Source organism: Nannobrachium achirus, assembly GCF_963921795.1.
Source record: "Nannobrachium achirus genome assembly, chromosome: 21".
Taxonomy (NCBI): Eukaryota; Metazoa; Chordata; class Actinopteri; order Myctophiformes; family Myctophidae; genus Nannobrachium; species Nannobrachium achirus.
Window position 1 is genome coordinate 13,610,743 of NC_137828.1, and position 17,768 is coordinate 13,628,510.

Here is a 17,768-nt window from a genome sequence, read left to right on the forward strand (position 1 = left end):
AATATTCTCCAGGGGCCACAAGAAAGCTCTGCTAGGGCCGAATTTGGCCAGCGGGCCACCAGTTGAATATCACTGCAGTAGGGCCTATATCATACATGGGCAACTGGCGGCCCGGGGGCCACATGCGGCCCCCACCTTCATGTAATGCGGCCCGCTGGTTAATACTGGAATACTGACATATTAATGATTTCAGCTATTACAATTCCAAACATGACCTGCTTTAATTCTGTCTATATTAGTAGCTTAATGACTAGTATAGTACTAGTATTAAAATGTATTTCTTTTTTGTCCAATGTAGGTACAGTATTTTCTGGACTATAAGGCGCACCTGACTATAAGGCGCACTGTCAATGAATGGTCTATTTTCAAACTGTTTTCATATATAAGGCGCACCTGACTATAAGGCGCACATAATAGACGCTACCGTTGCGTTATGCATCCAACAGATGGAGCTGTGCTAAAGGGAATGTCAATGTCAATGAATGATCCATATATAAGGCGCACTGGACTATAAGGCGCACTGTAGTTTTTTGAGAAAATTAAAGGCTTTTAAGTGCGCCTTATAGTCTGGAAAATACGGTATTTGTATTTAGGTTCATAAAGTTAACATGAGTATATAACTAAATGTTTTTTAAATTAAATCAAAATGTTACATTTCAGGATTCCAATTAAAACATAACAACAAATAATTCAGGATTCCAATTCAAAAGAAGCAAAAATAGCCGATCTACAAGCTCAAAACGCATCGCAGCGCGATGCGTTTTGAGCTTGTAGATCTGCTATTTTTTGCCTCTTTTGTATGAGATACTAGAAAGTGACAAAGTAGGACATAAGCAATATGCATATTATGTTGCTGTCGAACAGAAGCCTCTTATGTGTTATGTCCATATTCTAACTTTTTGTGGGGTTTTCTTTTTGTAAATGAATGCCCTGGCCTACTTGATCATATTACAGCCCCACGAAAAAGCATCAAAAGTAGATCTAGAAGCTGGAAACGTTTCATATCGAGCTTGTATATCTGCTACTTTTGCTCTTTTGGAATTTGAAACCTGAAAACTAACATTTGGGACATAATGCCCGACAGAGACATATTATGTGACATTGCAAACACTTCAATCACATATCTAAGTTGGAGTTAGCTATACTGTTGCACTTGTTGCATTAGTTGCATTTGATGTAGTGAGTGTACAAAGATAGAATAAACAATGCGTTCCGGTATCATCTGCATGGAATGATCCCGCTGCATGTCATCATCAGCAAAGTCAATAAGAAGCCGAAGACGGAAGACTTGTTTAGGGATAAGAATCAGAGCCAAACAAATGAGGAGACGGCAACAATGTGAGCTTTGTTCCATGTGGTTGGTACCTTGGCAACACTTACTGTAAATATCAGCACACCAGCTCATGTCTAATCCCTATTATGGGTGGCAAACACCCTGTTAAACACAGAGCATTGGAGGAACAATGCATGCTGCCAGCAGCACTACACCTACTGTATCTCTCATTATCTGTTTCTAATTTATCATAATGCAGGTTTATAACATAAACCTGCAATCGTTAGTAGAGAGGCCGCCTGGGACCAGGGGCGTCAATTGGGTATGGCAGGGGTATGCAGCTGCCATACCCTGGGTCCAGGGGGGAAAATAAAATTTACTTTTAAATATAAATCCATGAATGTCTCTTTGTCTATCTGTTCTGGTTATTATGTTGTTAAATTACAGTAAAATAACTACAAATGCAAAATTTAACAAAATGGTCACTTTAACACGTATTGTATTCTCCCCATCTTGACAAAATGGTATATTCCCAGGTCAGCTGCACAGGTGCAATACATTATTGTTAATTGTGGCACGTACGTTTACTAACATGCCAAGTTTAGCCAGCCCAAGAAACCGTAGTAACGGGGGAAAAATCTAATGTACTTCTTAAAATAAATGTATCATGTCTTGCACGTGCGCCTTCGCGCACGTGCAAGACACCAGTCATGTTGCCATACCTAAGCTTTTTCTGAACTGACGCCACTGCCTGGGACAGGTTCCATTTCCAGTCCCCGACATGTGTGGAGGTGTCCTGGTCAAGACACTTAAAGGAGTAGTTCACCCCCCAAAATGACTTTTTTTCTATTGATTAGTCACGCCATGGAGAGTAGAGTTCAGTAATATTTTTAGTTTTTTGTCACATTCCTAAGACACAAATGTGATAACAAATAAATTTACCCCCAAACGGGACCCGTTTCAAAACGTGTCCCCATCCGGAATCAATGGGGGTAAATTTACTCGAATCACATTTTTGTCTTAGGAATGTGACAAAAACCAAAAATATTATTGAACTCTACTCTCCATGGTGTGACTAATCAATAGAAAAAATGTCATTTTGGGGGGTGAACTACTCCTTTAACCCCCAACTGCCCCCTGCACTCAAGTCTGACCTCTTGGACAGCAAACAGCTGGGTGAAGCAAAACATCTGCTATTTTTGCACACACATACAAAAACAGCCCAAAATAGGGATCAAGAATGAATTGAAAGTGGTTAAAAGTGTTGCCTGGCTTATGGTGCATATTACACCTCCACCAGATACCTTTTCCCTAAATACCTTACGCCTGATGACGGTTTCATGTTCCGTAAATGGTCTTCACACAAACAATACTTAATCATGAGAGTGTCACAGCTCACAGGAATCATTGGAATGCCCATGCGAGTGCTCAGAAACTCACCAGTCATTTGTGTGTGGCTAAAATGTTTGTGATCATGAATAAAAAGCCCAATCTATCACGTTCTTGGTTGCAGATTTCAACCACAATCCTTTGCTTTCTTTCCTCCAGAGCGTGAGATAGTTTTATCTGAGGTCAGTTATCATTTATCCCAGCAGTAATCCTTTGTTTGTGGTTTCACCAAACTGGCGTCACGGACAGACAGACAGGCACAAAGTGTACCCAGAAAGCACTGTGCACAGGGTGGGTCAGTTGTGTGTGTGTGTGTGTGTGTGTGTGTGTGTGTGTGTGTGTGTGTGTGTGTGTGTGTGTGTGTGTGTGTGTGTGTGTGTGTGTGTGTGTGTGTGTGTGTGTGCTTTTCAAAAATCACCCATGGGGGATTGAACGGTGCCCTACACAAGGGCACCGTTCAATCCCCCATGGGTGATTTTTGAAAAGCTGTGTGGATAATTTGGATGCAAGAAACTCTTTCCTAACACCTCCAGCATAGTACTTAGGTCAAAGGTTATTACGCCTCCTCCTGTAGGCTACGGAACACTCTCTCCCAGACCTCAGAACTGTGAACTCTTTGGACATCTTCAAAAGACTGTTAAGGCTATGGACCTGTTCAAACAGGCTTTTACATAGCTCCCTGTGGTGACAGCTCTGTGTGTTGAGACATCTCCCTCAATCTGAGTTTGTTTTCTTTAACTCATTTTGGTTGATTTGATTTGTTATTCTAGAGGTTTGCCTACGTTATGCCGATCCGACCAATATGTCTGAGTCATTGTGGTGGCGGCTATGTCAGAGCCTAGCCTCGTCTATTGTAATATTTTTGTGCCCATATATGGAGATCTCTGTGTCTGTCTACCTGTGTCCATTGTATGCCCATATATGGACATCCCTGATGTCGTTAGTAATTGCGACCGAAGGTCGCATTTACCCTGAAAAACCTTGTCGCTTGAGTGACCTTCTGTAATCCTTCTGTACAGGAAGTGATGTCAGTGTGATGTGTACAAGAAGTGACATCACTTCTTGTACGGGGCAGCTACACAAGACTAAGAAAGACAAAAAAAGAGAAGGATAAAAAAGAAAAAAAGGAGGAGGAGGATAAAGATACCAAAAGGAGAGAGAAGAAAGGGTGGATGAGGTACAATGTGCAGTCGGCAGTCTCAGAAAAGACAATGTAACAAGGAGGTGGCAACGGGGCGGCCAGATAAAGTTATTAGGCCTGGATCCGACTTTAAGTCGACGCACAGGATTCCAGAAGTGTAGCGCTTATTCGCTCTTGTATCAAACCGGTACTCGAAACGTTCTTAGAATTTAAAATATTTTCTAAAGTAAATATGGGGTCTGTGTTAAGAACGTTTCGTTGTCAAGCTCAACGTTGGGCATTTGGACCTATACATGGAGAAATGGAGAAAACCTGTTTGGCCTAAACATGGAGATGTGGAGAACACTATATATGGAGATAGTCCAGTCCATCATGTCATATGGACTACCGTCATAGACAGTAGCAATTGTTAGGCCGGAGTCAATGGCTGTCTGTCTGACTGTCTGTACAGGAAATGATGTCACATGACATACTTTTTATGCCCATATATGAGTCATTCTGTACCACATCTCCATGTTTAGGCAAACTCCACACAGAAAGGCCCTATCGCCAACCCCAACTAGGGTGTGGGCGATAGGGCCTTTCTGTGTGGAGTTTGCATGTTCTCCTCGTGTCTCCTAGAGTTGATACCCTCACAAAAACATGAACAAACTCCCCCCAGAATGACAACAACTAGAATCGTCAGAGAAACGCTGTGGTTGGCCTGATTGTCAAGAATTGGCGCGACCTCGCCCTTTAGGGCGAGGTCGCATGTCAGTAGTATATGCCCATAGCCTGTAAATTGGCATGCCATTTAATAAACAGAAAATACATTTTCAGGCAGGTGACAACATATATTGCCCTCCTGGCCCCCAAGTTGTGGAATAAACTCCCTGTCGCACTTAGAACAACGGACTCCTTAGCTTTCGCCGTGGACTGAAGACTCACCTTTTCAGACTCCACCTAAACCCTTAGCACTACTGAAACATGCACTCAATGACCATACACGAAGCTAGTTAGCATTTGTTTTTAGGTTTTTTTTAGAACCTTTTTTTCTTTACTGATTATATCGTTTTTTCTAGATTGATATTCATATGCATTTGTTATATTGCTGTTGATGTACTGACATATCTTGTTTATTATAGTGATGTGTTATCTGCTTATTGTAAGTCGCTTTGGATTAAAAGCGTCTGCTAAATGCCTAAACTGTAAACTGTAAACTGATGTAAGCCAATCATGAGAGAGTACCCAGTTAACAGCTATTGTTGTCTCCACCAGCCGAAGGCAGGGAGAGAGTATGTTTTCGCCCCTGTCCGTGCGTCCGTGCGTCCGTGCGTCTGTGCGTGCGTCCGTGCGTCCGTCCTCCGAGTTTGTTACCAGCTAATCTCCGGCGCCGTTGGCCCGGTCGCTGCCAAAATGAGCACACACACTCCCTGGATGCCAATTCAGAACCTCTGCCCCACATTTTTCAAATGGCCCTGTTCTAGCGCCACCATGAGGCCGATGTTTGCAAAACACATTTCTGTACAATACTCCTACAGATTTTGTCCAAAAATCATGCAAATCGGTAGACAGCATCTCTACAGTCATGTGATCAACACGGATCTGTCTGATTGTCCATATTCCATCCTGATTGGCTGATATTGGCTTTCAACGTTTGTAAGATTGGTCAGTTTTGGACAAAATGCCTCAAATCACAAATGCAGAGTGCAATTAACATAAAAACACGCACACAGGTTCCCACTAGGCAGAGGAAGAAATGCCACTTCTAATTTTTGAAATCAGCCTCATGGTGGCGCTATAACAGGCCGATTCGTGGTTTTACCTATAACTCCAGTTTCAAACTTTGTAAGTGCACTCCCTGGATGTCAATTCAGAACCTCTGCTCCACATTTTTCACATGGGCCTGTTCTAGCGCCACCAGGAGGCCAATTTGTGCAAAACTACCTTTTGGCCAGTACTCCTACAGATTTTGTCCAAAAATCACGCAAATCGGTAGACAGTATCTCTACAGTCATGTGATCGACATTGATCTGTCTGATTGTCCATATTCCATCCTGATTGGCTGAGATTGGCTTTCAAAGTTAGTATGATTGGTCCGTTTTGGACAAAATGCCTCAAATCACAAACGCAGAGTGCAATTAACATGAAATCGTGCACACACATTCCCACTAGGCCGAGGAAAAATGCCTCATGGTGGTGCTATAACAGGCCAATTTGTGGTTTTACCTATAACTCCACCGATCAGTTTTAAACTTTGTAAGCGCACTCCCTATAGGCCAAGGAAACCCCTTTCCTTGTATTTTTCACATCAGCCTTTTATAGCGTCACCGGGAGGCCGACTTATGTAAGACACATTTTTGGATATTACTCCTTCAGATTTTACCCAAAATTAACACAAATCAGTACACAGTATCTCTACAGTCATATGATCAAGACGGATCTGTCCCATAAATATTCCATCCTGATTGGCTAAGATTGGCCTCCAAACTTTGCAGGATTGATCCGTTTCAAACAAAATGCCTCAAATCAAACACAGCGTGCATGCAATTGTAATGAATTTGTGCACGCAGATTCGCAAAAGGCCAAGGAAGAAATTACACTACAAAATTTTCAAATCAGCCTCATGGTGGCGCCATGAAAGGTCTAAGATTGGTGAAGAACACATGCCACCCTTTTTACATTGGCCTATTATAGCACCACCAGGACGCGTGGCTGGTGGAGGAGACCTGTGCTCGGAAGAGCACTTCTTCTAGTTTTATAATGTTCCAGATTGCTAATTTCTTTGTTTCAGCTCTTCCAATTTCACTAAACCTGTATCCTGACTGAGTTCCCTATCCTGATTGGATCACATTGGTATCCCGACCTGAAAACACATTTTCTGTTTATTAAAGAGCTGGAGAGAGATATGGAGACTCCATTGCTATACTATGGCAATGCATGAGTACTATCAGAATATAGAGCTATTTACTTATTTTAACCAAAGGAAATCAGGTCCCATCCTAATGTACAGTACACTTTAAGACCGAATAAGACATAATAAAGCCATAATAACAAATAATGTGTTGGTAATTAGAACTAATATGTTTTATTAGACAGAAACAAAGACAGAATAGCAGAAAGAGCGGATACATTCTCTGGCACCGGCACCTGCCGGGAACTACCGCGGCAGGTACCGCCGCATGACCGGCAGTTCGACCGGCAGTCGCACTCCATCGCCGGCGATAGGCCTGGCAGTAGGACCGGTGGCCGCCGCACGGACCGGCTGGTCCCGTCGCGATAAAATGCCGTTCCGTGCGGTGGTGGCTGCCGCGGCAGTTACCAGCGATGCTGGTCCTACCTACAGTTCCGCCGCCGGTCCTATCGCCGGGTGATGCAGCACGACTGACGGTCGAACTGCCAGTCGGCAGGTGCCGGTGCCAGAGAATGTATTCGCTCTTTCTGCTATTCTGTCTTTGTTTCTGTCCAATAAAACATATTAGTTCTAATTACCAACACATTATTTCTTATTATGGCTTTATTATGTCTTATTCTGTCTTAAAGTGTACTGTAAATTAGGATGGGACCGGAAATCACTTACATGTAGCCTACCTTAATCTCTGCAGTACTTTCATTGAGTCTCTGCTACCACCTAGTGGTCCTACTCATCTGTTCAGCTATACAACCATGGACCAGGGAGAGAGACTTACTTGCTGTTAGCCAGTGTGTCACTGATCCATTGCCAATGCTTCTCCGCTGCTTTAGGATCCTGGGGTTCTCTAGGCTGCAGTTCATCATAGGTGTTCCCACACAGCACCACAGTGTCAATCATTAGGACAGACACCGACACGTTGGTGTCTGGAACAGTGAACAGCAGGTCATAGTAGAGGGCCGGGTAGTTCCTACAAAGCAAACACAGTATAGTAGAGGTGGTCATAGGATCACAATGGAAGCATGGATGTACCATGCTGTTTACATTTTGGACTAATAACTCCCTGAGGACTCCCTATGATTCATCACTACTTTACTTTATCATTTATATGGCTATTTAAAAATAGCAGATCTATAAGCTCATCTCATCTACAAGCTTGTACATCTGCCATTTAGTTTTATTTTTTTGAGTTTTCCTTGGCATGAAATCGTTTGAGAACCACTGGGTTTAAAGTCCATGATATAGGTCACATAGTGCTAATAGTTAAAATAGTGACAAATAAACAAAAATAATCAAATATGTGGCACGCAGAGCCAGTTGGTCATTTAGCCTACCATCTGTGGGATCTGTTGGAGTAAGCGATCTGCGCCGAGATGTTTCCCCTGTGGTCGTGGTTCCCTCCAACCAGATACCAGGGGATGTTGAGCAGGGACGCATGAGAGAAGACATTCTCAAATGTATGCTGTTGGAGGAAACAGTTATTAAAGGTATGGGTAGGCTAAGTGATGTTTTGGGCTAAAGCGAAAACCTTTTTGTTAAAAGGTTAAAAAGCATTATATTTTGATGCTATAGAGTTTTTGTTCAGTAACAGGAGACTCGCTGTCTCAAACAGAGAATACATTTTCAGGTGGGTTGCAGCCAATCAGAAGAGGGTATGTGTTCCAGTTCCAATTTTTCTCTATCCTGATAGGATAGAATTCGTATCCCGACCTGTAAGCATTTTCTGTTTACTAAAAGAGCTGGAGAGACTGGGAGAGTTATTGAACAAACACTGTAGCAAAACAATTTGGTTATTTAACACTTAACTCAAACAATAATTCACGTACCCTACATTTAATATGCTAATACGCTGAAGGAAAGATTCATATGTTTTATTTGTAGAGGCACTGTATAAAATCCATTAACATTTATCGGCTTTGACTTTTGCAGCATATGCCTATACTGTAGCCCTGATCAACCACTGAGAGCCAGTGGTGGAAAGTTAAGTGCATTTACTTAGTCTATGTTTTTACTTTTAACAGTATTTTTTATACTGTGGTATATGGTATTGCTACTTTTACTCTTTAAAACTCTGACTCTCTACCTCTTCCACCACTGCTACATGAGAAGTGAGAACACGGATTCATGTTTAATTGTATGGTGCAATTTATATAGTGCTTTTTATCCGAAGCGCTTTACATATACTGTATTGTGCTTTACATTCACCCATTCACACACACATTCATACACAGATGGCGGAGGAAACCATGCAAGGCACCAACCTGCTCATCAGGAGCAATTTGTGGTTCAGCGTCTTGCTCAAGGACACTTCGACACTAACTCTGGGGAAGCCCGGGATCGAACCATCCGACAGTTCAACTGGGCACTCTACTGAGCCACTGTACCACTGCTCATGTTGACAGAAAAGTGATTCTACTTTCACCGTCAATTTGCTTCCACAAGGGGCGGTGGTTCCACTCTGTATGGATGAGCCAGTGAACCCTAGCGTCGAGGTGAAAGCAGTTGAATGGCCAAACATGCCCTCTCTTTCTGTTGTCTGTTGAACACATGTTGTTGCACCTAACACAACTTGTCCAACTGCCAGGGAGGTTGCATCACAGTAGTCCTTCAGTACATCTCAACAGACCACATTCTCTAGATAACATTTTGAAAGGCCTTTCATTTCTGCTTTGTTCTTAAGGCACTGGGAGTGCTAGATCGTTTTTCACAACAGCTGCCAGTGCTGACCACTGACAAGATACAAGAGATAATGTGACAGTGGTGATTTGCAAATTCCACAATGTTGCTGTTGGGCAGAAACTATCTCCATATTCATTTTTTTTTTCATAAATTATAATGCCCTACTTGATCACATTACAGCATCACACAAAAGTAGCAGATCTTTGTGCCACGTTTTTAGCTTGTAAAAACAGCTACTTTTGCTGTTTTTGTATTTGAATCCTGAACGTAACGCTTTTGGACATATGAGGTTTCCACCTGACAGAGACGATATTCAAATACATGATGCATAATGCTGCTCAAGGCTGGACCCACATCCCAGTATCTGTTTAGCCTGGGGCCAGCCTATATACTAATGCAGCTAACATCCCCTCCTTGTTTTAACATGTGTGGGGATGTCTAGCTGCAGCTAGGCTAGTATCTGTTATCCTAGGCTATAACTACATTTAACAATATAGTTTTATACTTATCATTATAGTTAAAGCTTAGTGTGACTAAACAGTTTGCACCACATTTTTTCAGTTCCTGTTCCTGTTGTCTTGCTAACGTATATCAGTCATAACTCAACTCACACCTCTTCCGGTGCAAATGTTTCAGACCATGTTGTGTGACACTGTAGCCTGTCATCTAGTTCTCTGACAACTGATATGTTTATTGTAAATCCATACGGTGTACAGTACACCAGTAGTCCTCAAACTTTTTCATGCCAAGGACCCTTAAATATAAGTGCCGTGGACCCCCATCTGAAAATATTTTCTGCCAAGGACACCAAACAAGATTTGGGGTGTTAAGAATTTAAAAAAAACTTTCAAAAGGTCAAAGTGATTTTGATATAGTTTTAACACATTTTGCTGGGGACCCCCTGGAACCCACTCATGGACCGCTGGGAGTCCCCAGACCCCACTTTGAGAACCCCTGACTGCAATAGACCACGGACCCCTGAGAGTGTACAAATGGAAGATATATGAACCCAAATGGTATATATGGCCTACACATCTGGCCTACATCTTGGCACAAAGCGTTCTATTCAATGTTTGTTGTAAATCCCACCTGTGTGAAGTGAGCAGTGCTGATGATGATAGACAACAGAGTATTTCTACATTGCAGTATTGCTTTTACTTGTGCAGCGGTGGAAAAAGTATAGCCTACTTAACATATGTAACATATGTGAGTAGGCTATACTTTTTCCACCGCTGCAGGGATGTGCAGAGAATGTTAGAGAGGCAGAGGCTGGAATTCCTAAAAGAGCCTTTTGGTGGAAATATCGAAAATAGCAGACCTCCAAGCTCCCAACGCCTCACGCTGTGACGCGTTGTGAACTTGGAGGTCGGCTATTTTCGGTGCTTGAACCCACACTAAACTAAGCATAATTAAGTGAATACTGAGAGTTTGGACAAGGCAGTTCTCTTGAATTTGTGTTTCTTTCACCATAGTAAAAACTGCATTCATGGTCTGGAGAGGGCAATTTTTACAGAGGCATAAAAGGGCAGGGGCTCAAGCCATAGAGTATAGACCTATATATATATATATAATAGAGAGCAGACCAGCCCCGCCCCCAGCTATCATGTCAATGCAAGTTGCTCAGTGGCGTTTGAAGCACCCGGAAGACTACAGGAGGAGCCGTTTTGGAACCAAAATACGGCACCCTGATTGGTAGGTGCGGATCACGTGCGGTTTTAAGAACCAAATGTTAGACTGGCCGAGGCCTGAGCATGCACACTAGGGTAAACAGTAGCCTTAACGTTAGCATGCGCAGTAGCGTTTAACTCGGTTTAACTGCAGTCCCATGTTTGACCACTAGGCTAATGGCTGCTTCAATGCTCTACCGTGGTTCTAGGGGCTTGGCTCAAGCCCCCTTTGATGTCTATGTGTGCACGTGCCTGCACCGCTGCATGTGTGTTGGGGTGTGGACTAGCCTTGAAGCGCGGGTCGTCCACGTCCGTGACCCCGCTGACGTAGAAGTGGTCGCCCAGGCTGAGGACCAGGTCTAAGCCGGCGTTCCGGGCCAGCCAATCAGCCTCCACCGCGATGGCCTTCTCATGAGGGGTATAATAGGGAGGCAACGGTAAGCCACCCCAGTCCCCCAGACCAATGAAACGCAGCGGCACTGCTGTAGAAAACAACGCCAAAATTACACGTTTTTTATACAATTGAAACATTTGAAACCCTGTTCTGTTCGGGTCATTTTGCCCCGTTTTAAATTTTCCATTGGAAAAAAGAAAAGAAAAAAGGGTAGAAGTTCTTCCACCTGAAACTCACTGACACACCCCCCCCCCCCCCCCCCCCAATATTTTTTGACCATCTAAAGGTGTTCGCTGGTCATTTGACCCATGCACAGAAATACACAGTAGTATGCCGAAACACAGACTTCACCCCCCCCTCCTAACACCCCCCCCCCCCTTCCGAAGCCCCCCTCCTAAACCCCCTCCCTCCTAACCCCCCCACCTAACCCTGCCCAGTGCCACCCCACCCCGATGCACAGAAATACAAGGAAGCATCATGATTAAGTAAAACATGTGAATACGTTTTTTTCCACCACTGGTTCTTACCTTGTTCCAGAGGGTGGCTGAGATGCAATGTGGCCTGGAAGCAGCACATTAACAGCACAAAATTCATCCTGTCCGTTGCTGTTTCAACCTGTCATTTTCTAGACAACTAACAAAACAGTCCATGTGTCATTATATAGGACAGAGAACAAAACACTTACTTTCTGTTTCTTGGTTATTACATGCTGTTGGAAGGTTTTGTGGCTTGTAGGTCTACTATTGCTTCCTGTTTTGTGCTGTGTGAGCAGCAATGCGCGGGCGTCAGCTGATCAGCCGACGCTTGTTAATATTATCTACGCTCAATAAACAAAGAGCAACTCAGACATGTCATTAACTCATGATAACAATAGGAGTCGCATACTAGCTGTAGGCCCTTCCTTGGCCTCTTCAGTGTAAAGCATGTGCCTGATGGGTTGCATTCCATAGGTCTCCCTCTTGACACACATTTTAAAGATCCTTATATTGATTTAAACTCCAGGATGTCCCGTTTGGTATTTCAATGAAATTTAAAATAACAATATTATAGCATTCCAAAGCATGACATTAGAGACTTGTGACATCTCACAACTCTCTAATCTCTAATCTGCTACTTTTGCTGTTTTCGAATTTGATTCCTGAAAAGACAGCGACGATATCTTGATATGAAAATAAATGACATTTTTACTACAAGCCCCCCCCTCCCCTGACGACTCTCTAAGTTTCTTTTATAATTATAGTGCTACATCATACAGACAGTAAAAACTCATTTGAGTTAAGAGTGTAATTCTGTGAGCACAAACCTCACACGTAAATATAATTGTACTGTAAAATGCAGTTGTAGGCTACTGTGTGACCTTTGACCTTCCTGCCTGCATGGGGTGTGGTGTGCTGAACCAGGGTTTGGAACTGGGGCAAAGGTAACCACTAAGTGACTTATCTTTAATCTATAAACCTGATTTATACTTAGTTGTGCAGCAGTGTTGCTCGCCGAAAATAGCAGATCGACAAGCTCACAACGCGCCACTAGTGCTACACGTTCGAACTTGTCGGTCAGTGTTTTTCGGCACGCCACACAGGCATATAAATGAGGCTTAACGATCATCTTAAGTGGGTCTCATCGCCATCCAGATATTATCACCCCTGATCACACTGTTCATAAACTCACATTAAGACAGGTTTTAGTAACCTTTGAATTACAGGGTTTCAAAACATTTAAAAAAGTATAGGAAAATACGGTAGTCTCGTAGTGTGTCCATATTCAAATTCAAAAATAGCAGATCAGCTCCTGTAAAGTAAATGGGAAAAGCCTTGGAAAAACACAAGGACATTAGACATCAATATTTGATAGCACGGGGAAAACCCTTGAAAAAAACACAAGGACATTACAACATCAGTATTTGATAGCACAGGGGAAAACCCTTGGGAAAACACATGGACATACACACAAAGTAATGTATTGGAGCGGTTAGCATCGCTCAAAAATACTTTAAAGATGTACTTAACTAACAGTACCTGAGTAAATGTACTTAGTTACTTTCCACCACCGCTCTGAGAAGCTGTTGGAATGGGTTCACACTTGGAGCGTCACTTCCTGTTTCACGACAAAACAACCTTTGGACCGTGACCGTGCATTGAAGCATGCCAGCCATCGCTGACTGTCTGTCTGACATCTGTCTGTCTGCCAACAACATAGCTTGATGGGTGTATTTACATGAAACGTAGTGGGAATGATCAGTTGGCCATACCTCGAAGACCATTCATTTGTTGGCTTGTCAAGATCACAATCAAGGGCAAGCCACTGCCAAAATTATGATACAATTATTACGTCCCCTGCCAGGTGCGTTTCATTTCCATTTGGTTCATCCAAATGGTCATATGTGGTCTCAAAGAAGACCACATATTAAGGAAATTGTATATTTTTATGTTCATCATCCATCATGCATGCATCTTGAGAGAATGGGAAGTGTGTGTTTGTGTGCGAAGAAAGCATTTACTTCTGGCTAATTTTATTTCTAACAAGGGTCGGTTTAAATATACATTTGAAGGAAATGTGGCAATTGATTTCACAGAGCTTGTGTAGATAAGCAGCAGCACACAATCACCTGTGCTTCCTGCCAGAATACGGTTCCTCTTTGCACAGAGCATTGTATTGGGCAATCTTCATTGGTACAGAGACATTGTTTGGGGAAAAGGTGAACTGGTTGTTACATCCAATATACATCCATAATAATAACTGCAAAACAAAGAAATATCCACACACTGACAAAAAGTTAATATTTGATTGATCAGGATTAGGGTTGGGATCCAGAACCGGAGGAACCGGATCCAACATTGAGGAACCAGAATGGGTTCCATCACATTTAGAACCATTTCCAAAACCGGTTTTATCACACCGTCAGAGCTGAGATCTTGTATGTGGACTTGACATCTGTTATGATGCTAATGAAGTAGTCTCACAGGTACATGCAGGGGCATCACAAGGGGTAGGAAAGTGGGACTGAGTTACTAGGGCCCAAGGTGGTGGAGGGGCCTTAATTATTTCATACTTTAGCTATTGAAAAATAGCACATATACAAGCTCATAGCGCGGCACCGAGTGCCGCGCTGCGAGCTTGTAGATCTGCTATTTTTGAAAAGTTGTGAAAATGTGTGAAAATCTTTGAATATAATGTATTTTTTAAGCGAACATTTCTAACTCAAATTTTGCTTCTGGGGGGTCCCTGGAACTAAATATTTTGAGATGGGGGTCCGTGGCCAAATACATATCATCTTGGGGGTCCTTGATATAGGTTTCTTGCACACATTTTCACGATTTCTCAAAAATAGCAGATATACAAGCTCGCAGCGCGGCACTCGGTGCCGCGCTGTGAGCTTGTATATCTGCTATTTTTCAATAGTTAACATTCATGGGGGGCCCGCAGTGAATCCTTGTACCCAGGGCCCAGAATTTGGTGTGACGCCCCTGGGTACATGGCCTATCTGTTTTATTGCGTATCTTGAAGACCAGGCCCAATGCCAGTTTCTTTACTCTGTCCTCTACCCTGGTCCCTGAGCCATCCCACCCTTGCATAATGAGAAGGGGCTAGGCGAGTTCAGGTCTAGAAGTAACCTGACCAGTTTGTTTTGAGAGGTATTTTTGTTTTTAATGCCTTTGATGTGCTAACGTACCACAAGGTGGATGAATAGTGCATACAGTATAAATGGCATATGGATGAGTGCTGCTGCTATAGTGTCCTCAGTGTGTTCCTACCTACCACAGAGGAGATCCAGAATAGACAACGTGTTCTTTGGTTGTCTTTTCTGATGACTTTTGTTGCCATTTTTTCCACTTGAGACATTGACCTCTAGATTTTTTTTTAAGTACAAGTAAAAGTAATACTGCTATGCAATATAGAAATCTGTTACAAGTAAAAGTATGGAATTCAAAATGTATTGAGTAAAAGCACAAAAGTATTGGTATCAAAACTGTCTTAAAGTAACAAAAGTAGAAAGTTTTCAAATGGTCGAAATGTATACAGAGCTGAAGTGGTTAATGTATGTTTTGTAATGATAATCAAAATCTACAAAGCAACCAGCAACTCAAGTTTTCAATAAACATAATGGACATAAAAGTACAATATTTGGACCCAAGCTGTAGTGGAGTAGAAGTAAAAGTATTAGAAATTGGAAATAGGCCTAATTGTAATGTAAAAATACCTAAACATTGTACTTAAGTAGCCTACAGTACTTGAGTAAATGTACTTAGTTATTTTACACCACTGGTGATGATATTGTCGACCACTTTGACTGTCTGTGAAGTCTTTGGCCTTTCAGAGGTTCATTTTGGACTCAAAAGCAACGTCGCTTCTGTCCATGAGAGGTAAATAGAGATGAGAGAGCAATGCAACTAATGTTGTTAAACAGCACAGAGTAGTTTCAGGTTGTGTTGACTTCTATTGGAAATGCAGTTTCCACAGTACCACAAGTCAACCAGTAAGTGTCCTACTTTTACCAACATGGGTCAATGGGAGACCAGATCACCTCCAACTACTGCAGATGTAAAAGTTTCAGGAGGGATACATATGTACCAACAAACTCTACCATATATATTGGCTATAATAATAATAATTAGTACAAAAATGTTATTGGTTTTGTTCATTACAAGCCCGGGCCATGATCAGTGGTCTTAAGGCCTATTATGCCTAGGCCTATGTACATTTACTCAAGTTGTACTTGCCTAAACTTTTGAGGAATTTATAATAGGCCTACTGGAGGGTTTCCAATTTTTAATACTTTTACTTCCAATCCACATCTCAGAGGCAAATATTGTACTTTTTACGAAATTATTTGAAAACTTTAGTTGTTGATTTGGATTATTATTACAAAACATGCATTAACAACTTCAGCCCTATACTTCGGCTATTTTCAAAGTATTTTTATACATTTGGAAACTTGTGAAATGGGACGTTCTGCATAATACTAGAGTACTTTAATTTCAATACTTAAATATATTTTAATGTGAATACTTTACTCAAGTAAATTGTGAATCCAGGACTTTACATGTACTTGTCTACATTGTGGTGTTCGTTGATACTTTTACAGAACATAAAACATTTCAGTACTTCTTTCATCACTGCCCATGATGATTTGATTTTTGAAAGTGTCGAGTGTCAAATCAAGGTTATTATTGGGCTAAAATGTGCACAAACTGGCCGCTAAACGGAGTCGCATGTCGTTTATGCTGGGTCTTCATCCCATAGCCTGGAGGCTCGCTCGGCAGCACTTATGATTGGCTAGTTGGTTCACTTGGTTTGGTTGTCACACAGTAGGCCTATTTCAGAATGGTTGTTACCTTCCAGTCCTACCTATAGGGATTTTATTTTGTTTTATTTCATCCATTTTAAAATGTAAAATAATATAAAATAATTCAAGATGCGGTCACTCTACGGTTCCCGCAGAGGCGCCAATTAGGTATGGCAAGCTATGGCAGCTACTTTTCATTGTGCCTGTTGCTAAGGTATGGCAACATCGCGCGCGTACAAGACACCAGTCATGTTGCCATATCTTAGCTTTGCTGAACGGACGCCACTGGGTTGCCGTGACAACCAACCAGCCATTCAGAGCTAGCCTGACTGCAAGCGTCAGACTCAATCACGCGAGCAATTTCAATTCAAGGGGCTTTATTGGCATGAGAAAACATACGTTTACATTGCCAAAGCAGAAGTGTACACAATACAATACAATACAATACAATACAATACAATCAGAACAAAATATGTACAGGTGAAAACAGTTTTCATGCATCACGGTAACGTGCAGGCAGAGCAGTGATATATACAATGGTTTTTAAGGTGGTTGGGTTCCATTTGATATCCTTCTCTTGTCACAGCAGCTCACGAATCTTGCTGCTGTGTTTGCACATTGTTTTACTTCCCCCAGCAGGTATGGGAGTTTTTCGTCATTGGTCATATTTTGAAACTCTCCTTGGGTGGTTATGATCTGTGGGAAGTATGTGTCTCTGATGTCTTGGTACAGCGGACAGGTGGTTAGAAAGTGTAGCTCAGTTTCCACTTCATTTTGTGTGCAGTGGGTGCAAAGTCTGTTTTCTCTAGGGAGCCGGGTATGCCTGTGACGTCCTTTCTCGATTGCAAGACTGTGCTCACTGAGTCTGTACCTAGTCAAGACTTTTCTTTGACTAGGTATTTTTCAATCACGCGAGCACACACTTCGTTACCACCCACCAACAGGGGGTGGTGCGGACTGAAGTATCAGGCAGATCCTTCTGGCCTATGGGATCTTGGACATTGATCTTTTCTCCTCTCTCTTCCTGCTCGCCCCACAATGCACTTCGCCC

General features: G+C 42.3%; 1 protein-coding gene across 2 annotated transcripts in view; it reads right to left on the reverse strand.

Moving 5' to 3' along the window:
* The window catches only part of LOC308307151 (tartrate-resistant acid phosphatase type 5-like), a 16,293-nt gene extending 2,800 nt beyond the window's left edge, over positions 1 to 13,493 (reverse strand). Inside the window, exons 1-5 of one of the 2 annotated variants that reach the window (XM_080752316.1) lie at positions 13,449 to 13,493; positions 11,961 to 12,066; positions 11,328 to 11,521; positions 8,028 to 8,155; positions 7,472 to 7,663 (exon numbers count right to left, since the gene is read on the reverse strand). In XM_080752316.1, coding sequence (XP_080608442.1) covers positions 7,472 to 7,663; positions 8,028 to 8,155; positions 11,328 to 11,521; positions 11,961 to 12,027 — 581 coding nt within the window. In that variant the 5' untranslated portion in view covers positions 12,028 to 12,066; positions 13,449 to 13,493. Of the gene's footprint in view, positions 1 to 7,471; positions 7,664 to 8,027; positions 8,156 to 11,327; positions 11,522 to 11,960; positions 12,116 to 13,448 lie in introns of those variants that run through there. The other variant, XM_080752315.1, reaches the window with a different exon arrangement.
* Between the last annotated feature and the right edge of the window lie 4,275 nt (positions 13,494 to 17,768).